General features: G+C 48.5%; 1 protein-coding gene across 3 annotated transcripts in view; it reads left to right on the top strand.

Annotated features, from left to right (window-relative positions):
- The window catches only part of unc13d (unc-13 homolog D (C. elegans)), a 242,203-nt gene that overhangs the window by 216,822 nt on the left and 13,125 nt on the right, over window positions 1-12,256 (top strand). For all 3 annotated transcript variants that reach the window (XM_073026706.1, XM_073026705.1, XM_073026707.1), the window contains exons 26-27: window positions 5,579-5,684; window positions 9,513-9,584. In XM_073026706.1, coding sequence (XP_072882807.1) covers window positions 5,579-5,684; window positions 9,513-9,584 — 178 coding nt within the window. The remainder of the gene's footprint in view (window positions 1-5,578; window positions 5,685-9,512; window positions 9,585-12,256) is intronic.

Here is a 12,256-nt window from a genome sequence, read left to right as displayed (position 1 = left end):
AGGTTGAGTCCAAGATCTGATCCGCCATGATGATGATGAAAGCTTCTTAATGGCAGGCCCTCACCTTACAAGAGCACTGACGATGAAGAGTGTCGGCCCGAAACATCGATCTATTCCTCTTCATAGATGCTGCTTGGCTTGCTGAGTACTTCCAGCATTCTGTGTGTTGCTCAAGATTAACAGCATCTGCAAAACCTCGTGTCTACATTTCGCTGACCCATTTCCCATTATAGTAAGGGAGACTTTTATCAAATACAGAGGATTAATTTATCCCAATCAGATGGTTTAACTGCAGTGTTAAAGCTTGCAGATTCTTTAACATCCGCATAATTGGCAATAAGATCCACATGAAAAATGCCTGATGTTTACAATGGTTTCCGCCAGACCTGCCCAAAGCATTTGCATTGTATTACGTCACAGGGACTGCAGCAAGCCCTTCAGAAAGGGTTGACATGGAGGTCCTTGGCAACACTTGTATTTACAGAGGGCCTTGCTGATATAGAGAGCATAACAAGTTTTGCTGCTCAGCTGCAAGATATGAACTCTTCTAATGAACAAATATTCTTAATGGAGGGCCTCTACCCCACAAAAGTATTAAATGTTTACGATTCAAGGAACAGGTTAGGCTACATAAAACAGTACAGCATGGGAACGGACCCTTCGGCCCACAATGGCTGTGCTGACCATGATATCAAATACAACTCATCCCTTCTGCCTGCACGTATGTCATACCCTAGAGGGTTATCTCAGAGGATCTATCTTGGGCCCAACGTATTGATGTAGTTGGGAAGAAGACAATCCAGTGCCAATACTTCATTAGAAGTTTAAGGAGATGTGGTATGTCTCCAAAGACTCTAGAAGATTTCTACAGATGTAGCATGGAGAACGTTCTGACTGGTATGGAGGTTCCAATGCACAGGATGGAAGACTCAGTCAGCTCCTTCAGCACATTAGCCTCCCCACCATCAAGAGTATTTTCTCAAGGCAATGCCTCATGAAGGCAGCATCCACAGTAATGACCCTCACCATCCAGGACATGCCATCTTCACATTACTGCCATCAGAAGAGGGGTACAGGAGCCTGAAGGTGCCAAACATTTACCCCACCACATCAGATTTCTGAATGGCCCCATGAGCTATGAAGGCCGCCTCAGTGTTTTCTCCTTTTCTTGCACCATTTACCTACTTGTATATTTCTGACTGTAACTTTTATCTGTTGCACTGTCCTACTGCTGTAAAACAACTAATTTCACAATAAACCAGATTCTGATCATCAGAGTAAATTCATTATCAACGTGCATAAATGTCACCCTGACATTCATTTTCCTGTGGACATGCTCAAATCTACATTAATAACTATAACAGATTCAATGAAAAACCTCACCAGCTTAGGCATTCACCCCATGTGCAAGACAACAAACTGTGCAAATATAAAAAGAAAAATAATGATAAATAAATAAGCAATAAATATTGAAAATGTGAGATGAGGATTTCTTGGAGGTGAGTCCATAGGTTGTGGGAACGTTTCAATGATGGGGCAAGTGAAGTTATCCTGTTTGGTTCCTGATAATCCCTGATGGCTGGGGGGTGGGGGGTAATTGTTCCTGAACCTGGTGGTGTAAGTCCTGAGGCTCCTGTATCTTCTTCCTGATGGTAGGAACGAAAAGAGAACGTGTCCTGGGTGCTGGGGGAGCTTAATGCTTTCCAGTGACAACACTCTGTATCAATGGTGGGGAGGGCTTTACCCTTCCACGACTCTTTGTAGGGTTTTGCGATCAGATTCACTGGTGTTTCCATGGCAGACTACGACCCTCCACTGCACATCTATAGAAGACTATGAAGCTGCCATACCCTCCACTGCACATCTATAGAAGCTAGGCAAAGTTTTAGATGTCATGCCAAATCTTCACAGACTCCTGAGGAAGTAGAGGTGCTGCCATGCTTTATTCAATTCCTCCATTCCCTACATTTTCACGTGCCCGTTGGAATGTCACTATCGTATCTGCTTCCTCCACTGCCCTTGGAAGTACATTCCAGGAACTGATGAAGTGACCCAGACCTGAAGCCCCAACTGTTTCTCACTCTACAGATGTTTCCTGTCCTGCTGAGTAGTTCAAGTATTTCATGTTTTATCCCAGATTTCCAGCATCTGCAATTTTAAAAAAATTCCATCAGCAGCTCAGCTGCTCCAGCAGTGAATCTTGTTCCCTCTGATTAAACAAGAGACTTTTCCTAGATGCTGCCTGGCCTGGGGAGTTCCTCCAGCATCTTCTGTGTTGCAGTATCGGTATATTATTGTCACATGTACCGAGATCCAGTGGGAAGGTTGTCTTGCGTACGGTTCATACCGATCCGATCTAGAACATGTTCAAACGATACCAATGCAGAATGAAGTGTCAAATGTGCAGAGCAGGTAAACAATGGAGTGCAAGATTATAACATGGAAGACTGTGAGCCCAAGGGTTCAACTTACTGTACAAGAGATCTGTTCAAATGTCTGGTAACAGATCTGATGGACTTCTGTATCTTCTACCCGATTGGAGGGGGAGAGGAGAGAATGTCAGGGGTGGCTGGGGTTTTTAGTTATGCTGGCTGCAGGAAGCATAGACAGAGTCCAGAGAAGGGAGACTGGTTCCTGTTATATCTACCTTTAGTTAGTTCATCAACATAAGCAATCAGGTTTGTTATCACTGATGTACTGTATGTGATATGAAAATTGTTGTTTAGCAGAAGCCATACTGTGCAAAGACATCAAATTACTATCAAAAGGTTCCCTCACAGGTTTGGGGGAATCTGCTGCTAAAGCTAAGAAAGGTAAACATGACTGGTCCTGACAAGATACATTCCCCTGGAAACATCTGCTGCTTTTGTGACAAAACTGGGGAAAGGGAGGGCATTAGGACCTACTCGGAAAGAGTAACACCAGCGCCCAGGACTGCTGTGCTGTCGATGAAGGAGGGCTGCGGATTGTAGTGAGGTTCTCGTGTACCCTCTGACCTCCTGTGCTGCCGATTTTGCCCGCTTTCAGGCTGGTGGGAGGCAGCACCTGATCTTTCAGAACTGGTTGGTGGCGCAGTGGCTCCGGAGCGAAGGCTCCCGAGTTCGTATCCAAGTCGGGCCACCCCGAGCACGCTTTCCATCCGTGCGGGGTTGAGCGTCGAGCTAGCCGCTCGGCCTCGTCGGGAACGTTCCTATCGTGACCCGGTTAACCAATCCTGACACCACGCCCAGACAAGAATGGCAGACTGGTGCGACACGCTAAAAAAAAGGACCAGACGTCAGCAACAGATACTCACGTTGAGCCCCTGAGTGAGAGACACTGTGGTGTCCTGTCAGCCTGGGCACAGGGCTGTGGGCAATGCCTGCCAACTGGTGTTAGGAGTACCACACTCCCAGGGTATGACAGGTGGCAGACTGGTTACCTGCCAATCATACCGACTACTATAATCTCCAAAACTGTCCAATAGTCCCTACAATCCCGTTGTCATGGAAACCAGCCTCCCCTCCACAGACTCTCATTGCCTCAGTAAAACCCTGGACGTTATATTTTCTCCTCAAGATCTGAAAGCACGTGGCACTGGGCTGCCAGAAAGCTTCTGTTAGTAAAACCAGTGAATGACCCCCTATTACTGGAGTGACAAACAATGATAATGATGGATTTTCAGCAAGTCCTCTTGTTATTTATGTATATTCATTGCTTTGCTATTAAAGTATAACAGACAGATTGAAATAAATGTAGCATTAGAAAGTCTGTTTAAAATTAATATTAATCTTTTAGATAGACAATATAAAATAAATATTCTTAGAGTCACTAAACCACATAGAGTATTTACTATTAATTATCACTGATTATCCAGTGCCACACACAAACAACAGAATATAAAATACAAGCAGGACAAAACCAACGCCAGTTTGTCCAACCGCTAACTCTCCAAATATCAATGTAAGCGTCAGGTTTGTGAGGATTTCAAAAACTTATCGTCCAATGCCACGTGCTCTTGAAACCCCATCATGTGACGCTTCCTGTGACGACATCTCTGTTCTTGGTTTGTAAGAGAATCATTCGCTGCTTTGTTTGGGCAGTAATCACTGTGCATCTTTTTATCACGAGTGGGGTTTAAAATAGAGGAGCGGCCATCAACGCCCGTGCCATCTTCAATCCTGTCCCAGTACGATAAGATTGGCTCTTAACCTCATAATGGGTTTGCGCCAGATCGTCTACACTTAACCTGTAACTGGAACACTTTACTCTGCAAGTCGCTATTGTTGTACCTCAGTGCAGTTCCTTAAGGTTGTCTTGTTGGGACCAGCTCCCTCTACCCATTTAATGCTCCCAGTGGCGTGCGTCTTAAACAGCCTGACAACCAAGTCAAGTGCCTTAGCTACTAAGCCTGGCGGAGCCGATTCTACCGACAGGCGTCTTTGGGTTACTGGCACCTTAAAACCAGTGGTTTTGGGCAGATGGGGCTCGTCAGCCAGGGTTGACAGCTCAGTTAGGAGAAGGAAAACTCTGATCTCAAACCTCCGCTGTAGCCACTTTTGGGGAAGGCTTTGAAAGTAAACCCCGAGAAAAAAATCTGGAGCATGGGCGCCGAAGGAGTTGAATGCTGACTATCCACGCCTGCGACACCGCTGTATCGGTCTCGACCGTTCCTTTAGATTAACCAGCTTCGTGGAGAGGGGAGCCCTAGCTGCAAGGACAAGCGCTTGCTCTCCATGTCGTATTTCCCTGGCTTCTGTATCACAATATCCATGGTCGACCCCGGACTCACTTCACCTCAGTGCACCATTGTAATGAATCGATCTGTATGCAAGACAAGGTTTGTCTCCGCGCCTCGGTACATATCATCGTAAACTAATTTACCACTCTGCACGGAATAGCATCTATTCCTGCGTGACATAAGCTTGCTTGTTCGTGTGCTGGCAGCCCAGCAACGAGCTGTCCTTGTAGGGCAGACATTGCCTGAGCGGAGCGCGGATTGGACCATCCCGGGGCTCCACCACAGCACAAAGAGCCGGGGTGGCCTTGCTCCTGCTTCCATGGAAACAGACCTTGTGGCACTGCCTGGGGCGTCAACAGAGCGAGTAGGTCGAGCCAGAGAGGAAGCTTCTTCTAAAGTGTCTTTTAAATTTAGCATCTGTAACGTCTCTAGCCTTAGCACGTTCCTTTTGTGCCGTTACTCATTAGTAAACAACTGCTTGCCGTTGGCAATTAACATTTAATTAGGTTGTCAGTTTATGACTGGTGATTTGAATAGGTGGCAATTACTGCCAGCAGACGGTTTGTAGTAGGAAATTTTGGGCAAGGTTTAAGCAGATTTGCCAATGCAATGTATGTCACTGGAGGGCTGTGGGTTTGGAATATGCAAAATGGAAGTCACATGTGTTGAGGGATAAAGACAAGAGAATGCTGGAAGCCCAAACAGACACAAGATGCCGGGGTACTCAGAGGACTAGGCCACATCTATGGAAATTCTAGATTTAAAGGACATGAATAACGATTATTCGTTATAACATGGTTCTGTGCTATACTATTCTCAGCATCTGCGGATTTTTGTTGATTTTTGCTATTTTTACAGCCTTCTAGGTTTCCTTTGGATGCATGTAATTGATGTCATCAGCTTAACGTCAAATCATTGTGGGGTTTCTCAGGAATTTTATTCAAGGTTGAGCTACACTCTGCAGGTGAGACTGGCTTACAGCAAGTGCGATGGTGAGGTATGGGGTCCTGTCGCTGCAAAGACTCTCCAGGGTGGAAACACGTTCACAAACTGTCATGCGGTAGGTGTGTTGAAGGCTGAAGCTCCCCCCACATCTGGGGGAGGCTCATGCTGGGGTCTCCAGCAGCACCCAGGGAGAACATTTCGTACTTCACCACTGTCCCCCTCCAGAGAATGGGATTTTATATATTCACGCCTTGTAGCTTTTGACATTTTCTGAAGGTATTAACTTCCACAAAAATGTTATTATCTTCTGTGTGATGAAGTTCTGTTTCATGTTCCCCTTGTATTCCAAACTTCTTGTAGCCTGCGGAACTGGAATCCTTCCCTCTTTGGGGAATATCAGCCTTTTGAATTCTCATCCATAATGTATGGCTCAGTGAGATATCCTTAGCTGCAGGTTCTTCCCTCCTGTGACGGAGTGAATATAATTGAACCATGCATCATTCAGATTGCCTTCTAATGAACCAGATTAAGGGATGGTTTCAGCCAAGTGATTTTCCTCAGTGCCCAACAGTATCTAAAAAATGCAAAATGAAACAGTACTTTACACAAACTGACTGAATCATCATCAAAAAGCACCTTAATCCATTTGTTAAATATAACGTTGTGTTTATTCTCAGCTCCCAGACATTGTTGTTTAGTGGCTTTTGGGATGAAGGAGTGAGTATCTGTTATGTTTGCCCATCCGTACCACAAGCTGATCTGACTGCAGCTGGCATGCCATGGGTACTGGCACAGCTTTCGGTTCCTTGGGCATGCCCTGTGGGTATTGATGAGTCTGCAGTTGTTAGCTTGTAATATATTTTAACCATAATTATTCTGTAAAAATTGGACACCATTCCACAGGAGATACAGGGTGTTGGACAATGTTACAACAACAACACAAACAAAATGCTGGTGGAACACAGCAGGCCAGGCAGCATCTATAAGGAGAAGCACTGTCGACGTTTCGGGCCGAGACCCTATGTCAGGACTAACTGAAAGGAAAGATAGTAAGAGATTTGAAAGTAGTTGGGGGAGGGGAAAATGCGAAATGATAGGAGAAGACCGGAGAGGGTGTGATGAAGCTAAGAACTGGAACGGTGATTGGCAAAAGTGATACCGAGCTGGAGAAGGGAAAGGATCATGGGACAGGAGGCCTCGGGAGAAAGAAAGGGGGGGGGGGGGAAGCACCAGAGGGAGATGGACAACAGGCAAACAACTAAATATGTCAGGGATGGGGTAAGAAGGGGAGGAGGGGCATTAACGGAAGTTAGAGAAGTCGATGTTCATGCCATCAGGTTGGAGGCTACCCAGCCGGTATATAAGGTGTTGTTCCTCCAACCTGAGTTTGGATTCATTTTGACAGTAGAGGAGGCCATGGATAGACATATCAGAATGGGAATGGGACGTGGAATTAAAATGTGTGGCCACTGGAAGATCCTGCTTTCTCTGGCAGACTGAGCGTAGGTGCTCAGCGAAATGGTCTCCCAGTCTGCGTCGGGTCTCACCAATATATAAAAAGCCACACCGGGAGCACCAGACGCAGAATACCACACCAGCCGATTCACAGGTGAAGTGTCGCCTCACCTGGAAGGACTGTCTGGGGTCCTGAATGGTGGTGAGGGAGGAAGTGTAAGGGCAGGTGTAGCACTTGTTCTGCTTACAAGGATAAGTGCCAGGAGGGAGATCGGTGGGAAGGGATGGGGGGGATGAATTGACAAGGGAGTTGCGTAGGGAGTGATCCCTGTGGAAAGCAGAAAGGTGGGGGGAGGGAAAGATGTGCTTGGTAGTGGGATCCCGTTGGAGGTGGCAGAAGTTACGGAGAATTATACGTTGGACCTGGAGGCTGGTGGGGTGGTAGGTGAGGACAAGGGGAACCCTATCCCGAATAGGGTGGCGGGCGGATGGGGTGAGGGCAGATGTGCGGGAAATGGAAGAGATGCGTTTGAGAGCAGAGTTGAGGGTGGAAGAAGGGAGGCCCTTTGTTTAAAAAAGGAAGACATCTCCTTCGTCCTGGAATGAAAAGCCTCATCCTGAAAGCAGATGCGGCGGAGACAGAGGAATTGTGAGAAGGGGATAGCATTTTTGCAAGAAACGGTGGGAAGAGGAATAGTCCAGGTAGCTGTGAGAGTCTGTAGGCTTATAGCAGATATCAGTAGATAAGCCGTCTCCAGAGATGGAGACAGAAAGATCAAGAAAGGGGAGGGAGGTGTTGGAAAAGGACCAGGTAAATTTGAGGGCAGGGTGAAAGTTGGAGGCAAAGTTAATGAAGTCAACAAGCTCAGCATGCGTGCAAGAGGCAGCACCAATGCAGTCGTCGATATAGTGAAGGAAAAGAGGGGGACGGATACCCGTATAGACTTGGAACATAGACTGTTCCACAAAGCCAACAAAAAGGCAGGCATAACTGGGACCCATGCGGGTGCCCATGGCTACACCCTTGGTTTGGAGGAAGTGGGAGGAGCCAAAGGAGAAATTATTGAGCGTAATAACTAATTCCGCTAGACGGAGGAGAGTGGTGGTAGAGGGGAATTGGTTAGGTCTGGAATCCAAAAAGAAGTGAAGAGCTTCGAGACCATCTCGGTGGGGGATGGAGGTATATAGGGACTGGACGTCCATGGTGAAAATAAGGCGGTGGGGGCCAGGGAACTTAAAATCATTGAAAAAATTCAAAGCATGAGAAGTGTCACAAACATAGGTGAGAAGAGATTGAACAAGGGGGGATAAGACAGTGTCAAGGTATGCAGAAATGAATTCAGTGGGGCAGGAGCAAGCTGAGACAATAGGTCTACCTGGACAGGCAGGTTTGTGGATCTTGGATAGGAGGTAGAAACGGGAGGTGCGGGGTGTGGGAACTATGAGGTTGGTGGCAGTGGATGGGAGATCCCCAGAGCTGATAAGGTTGGTGATGGTATAGGAGACAATGGCCTGGTGCTCCTTAGTGGGGTCATGATCAAGGGGTAAATAAGAGGAGCTATCAGAGAGTTGTCGCTGTGCCTCGGCCAGGTAGAGGTCAGTACGCCAGACAACAACAGCTCCCCCCTCATCAGCGGGTTTTATAGTGAGGTTGGGATTGGTGCGGAGGGAGCGGAGAGCAGAGCGTTCGGAAGGAGTGAGGTTGGAATTGGAACACGGTGCAGTGAAGTCGAGACAGTTGATGTACCGTCGGCAATTAGCAATAAAGAGATCCAGAGCAGGCAGAAGACCAGAGCGGGGTGTCCATGAAGAGGAGGAGGGTTGAAGACAGGAGAAGGGGTCATCGGTGGGTGTAGGAGAGTCCTTGTCAAAGAAGTAAGCTCAGAGATGGAGCCGGCAGAAGAAGAGTTCAGCGTCATTCCGTTAATGCCCCTCCCCCCGTTCTTACCCCATCCCTGACGTATTTAGCTGTTTGCCTGTTCTCCATCTCCCTCTGGTGCTCTCCCCCCCTCCTTTCTTTCTCCTGAGGCCTCCCGTCCCATGATCCTTTCCCTTCTCCAGCTCGGTATCACTTTCACCAATCACCTTTCCAGCTCTTAGCTTCATCCCACCCCCTCCGGTCTTCTCCTATCATTTTGCATTTCCCCCTCCCCCCACTACTTTCAAATCTCTTACTATCTTTCCTTTCGGTTAGTCCTGATGAAGGGTCTCGGCCCAAAACGTCGACAGTGCTTCTCCTTATAGATGCTGCCTGGCCTGCTGTGTTCTACCAGCATTTTGTGTGTGTTGTTGTTTGAATTTCCAGCATCTGCAGATTTCCTCGTGGTTGGACAATGTTATTCTGCTTGGCTCTGGAAGCCTTGGTTATTGACCCTGAGTTGGTTTGTTGCAGAGTTTGTTACAGTGCTTCTACGCTGAAGGAAATGGTCTGCCACTGGACAAGCTCCACACCACCAGCTTCGAGGTAAGACACAGAGCCTCAAGGAACACTGCACAGGGATGGAACTTGACTTTAAATTCAGTGTGCTTGAGTCCTCCAATACCACGCCTGTGGTTTGCCAAGAGAAGGCAGGATTACTTACTCCACTGACTTTGCTATGGTGATGCCAGGCACTGTGACCGCTTGTGGGTCTCTGTGCTCTTTCATCATTGCGGATGGTGCCTAAAATTTCTTACCGGACCTTTCCAAGATTCTCAGTAAGTACCATCTAGTCCCAAACTCTCATTCACGCCCATTCGATGGTCTCCACCCAACCTTTAATACTTTGACCATGTGGTCAGTTGTCACATCTGAACCAGGACAGCCAGTGTCGAAAGACTTTGCACACTGGTCACAGCTTCTGTGCTCTCCACGTGCCGGTATTTCCCACTCCTTTTCCAGAGCACAACAGCCAGTTGCAGCTTCCCAGTTCATTGGGTGAAACCACACATTCCTGCACGGGCTAACAATTGAACCTTTGGCAATTTGTTTTTGAGATCGAGGTAAGAGACACAGCACCAATAAAGTATCTCAATTTCCATCAGATCCATTCCCACTGTCTCTCAGCCCCATGTCCGTGTACCCTGAGCCTCTCAGTTGTGAATAAATCCACCAAACTCTTCATAGGTGTATCAGCCATTCCCAAACCCCCACCCCACCCCACCACATTGCCCCTGTCCCACTCCACCCCTCACCCCATCTCATCCCTACCCCACCCCACTGCCCCTACACCACCCCACACCTCACCCCCATCTCATTGTCCCTACCCCCACCCCACTGCCCCTACTCCACCCCACCCCTCACCCCCATCAAATTGTCCCTACCCCCACCCCACTGCCCCTACACCACCCCACACCTCACCCCCATCTCATTGTCCCTACCCCCACCCCACTGCCCCTACTCCACCCCACCCCTCACCCCCATCTCATTGTCCCTACCCCCACCCCACTGCCCCTACTCCACCCCACCCCTCACCCCCATCTCATTGTCCCTACCCCCACCACATTGCCCCTATCCCACTCCACCCCTCACCCCATCTCGTCCCTACCCCACTCCACTGCCCCACACCACCCCACCCCTCACCCCCATCTCATTGTCCCTACCCCACCCCACCCCACCCATATTGTCCCTACCCCCACCCCACTGCCCCTACCCCATCCCACCCATCTCATTGTCCCTACCCCCACCCCACTGCCCCTACCCCACCCCACCCCTCACCCCATCTCATTGTCCCTACCCCCACCCCACTGCCCCTACCCCACCCCACACCCCATCTCATTGTCCCTACCCCCACCCCACTGCCCCTACTCCACCCCACCCCTCACCCCATCTCATTGTCCCTACCCCCACCCCACTGCCCCTACCCCACCCCACCCCTTACCCCCATCTCATTGTCCCTACCCCCACCCCACCCCTCACCCCATCTCATTGTCCCTACCCCCACCCCACTGCCCCTACTCCACCCCACCCCTCACCCCATCTCATTGTCCCTACCCCCACCCCACTGCCCCTACCCCACCCCTTACCCCCATCTCATTGTCCCTACCCCCACCCCACTGCCCCTACTCCACCCCACCCCTCACCCCATCTCATTGTCCCTACCCCCACCCCACCCCTTACCCCCATCTCATTGTCCCTACCCCGGTAGACTGAAGCCAATTAATTCAGTGTTTCCTGGTTTCCAGAGAGCTCCATGACACTGGCCTCTCATTTCTTTTTTATTTATTAAACTTCCTATCACGACCCCCCCCCCCCCCGCCCCCATTTAGGTTAAAGACTGTTTGGATTAGACAGTAAGACCAAAACGAATAGAAGCAGAACTAAGCCATTCAACTCCTCAAGTCTGTTCTCTAATCCATCATGGCTGATTTATTATTCCACTCAACCCCATTCTCCTGCCTTCTCCCCGTAATCTGTCCAAATCCTTTTGCAGCCTCTCTGCTTTCTCAACACTATCTGCCCTCCACCTATCTTTGTATTGTCCACAAACTTGGCCATAAAGCTATCCAGTCCCAACACTGACCCCTGTGATGTTCCACTAGTCACTTGCAGCCAACTAGAAAAGCCTCTCTTTATTCCCACTCTTTGCCTCCTGCCATCAGCCAATCTTCTATCCATCCTAGTATTGTTCCTGTAAAACTATGGCCTCTCAACTTGTTTAGCAGCCTCCTGTGTGGCACCTAGTTATTCTAGGATGATAGTCATACAATTCACGGTTTAAATGAAGTCCAGCCCAGTAGGAGAGCTCCCTCCTCCCCCAGCTGTGCTGCCAGTGCCCACGAGTCAGAACCCATTTCTCCCACATAATTCTGGGAGCTACGCATTGACTATTAGAGTCAGCTAAAAGTCTGAGAATTATCCAAACCTGGACAATACTCTGAACTGCTCATAGTTCCTCAAGAAAATTTGTAAGTCTGTCCTGTAATTCTTGAGGTAGAAAAGCTGTACCTTAAGTCTTTACTGAGTCCTGACGAAGGGTCTCAGCCTGAAACGTCGACAGTGCTTCTCCCTATAGATGCTGCCTGGTCTGCTGCGTTCTACCAGCATTTTGTGTGTGTTGCCTAACTCTACATGTTAGACTTGTGATCCCTGGTGTTTATCTGCCTGCTTACTTACTACTTTTGCAGAACTTTGCTTACTGCCATGTAACCTTTCTT

This window comes from Hemitrygon akajei, chromosome 22, assembly GCF_048418815.1.
Source record: "Hemitrygon akajei chromosome 22, sHemAka1.3, whole genome shotgun sequence".
In the NCBI taxonomy this organism is placed as follows: Eukaryota; Metazoa; Chordata; class Chondrichthyes; order Myliobatiformes; family Dasyatidae; genus Hemitrygon; species Hemitrygon akajei.
Note: the sequence above shows the minus strand (reverse complement) of the source record. Positions and strands in the feature narration are given on the sequence as shown.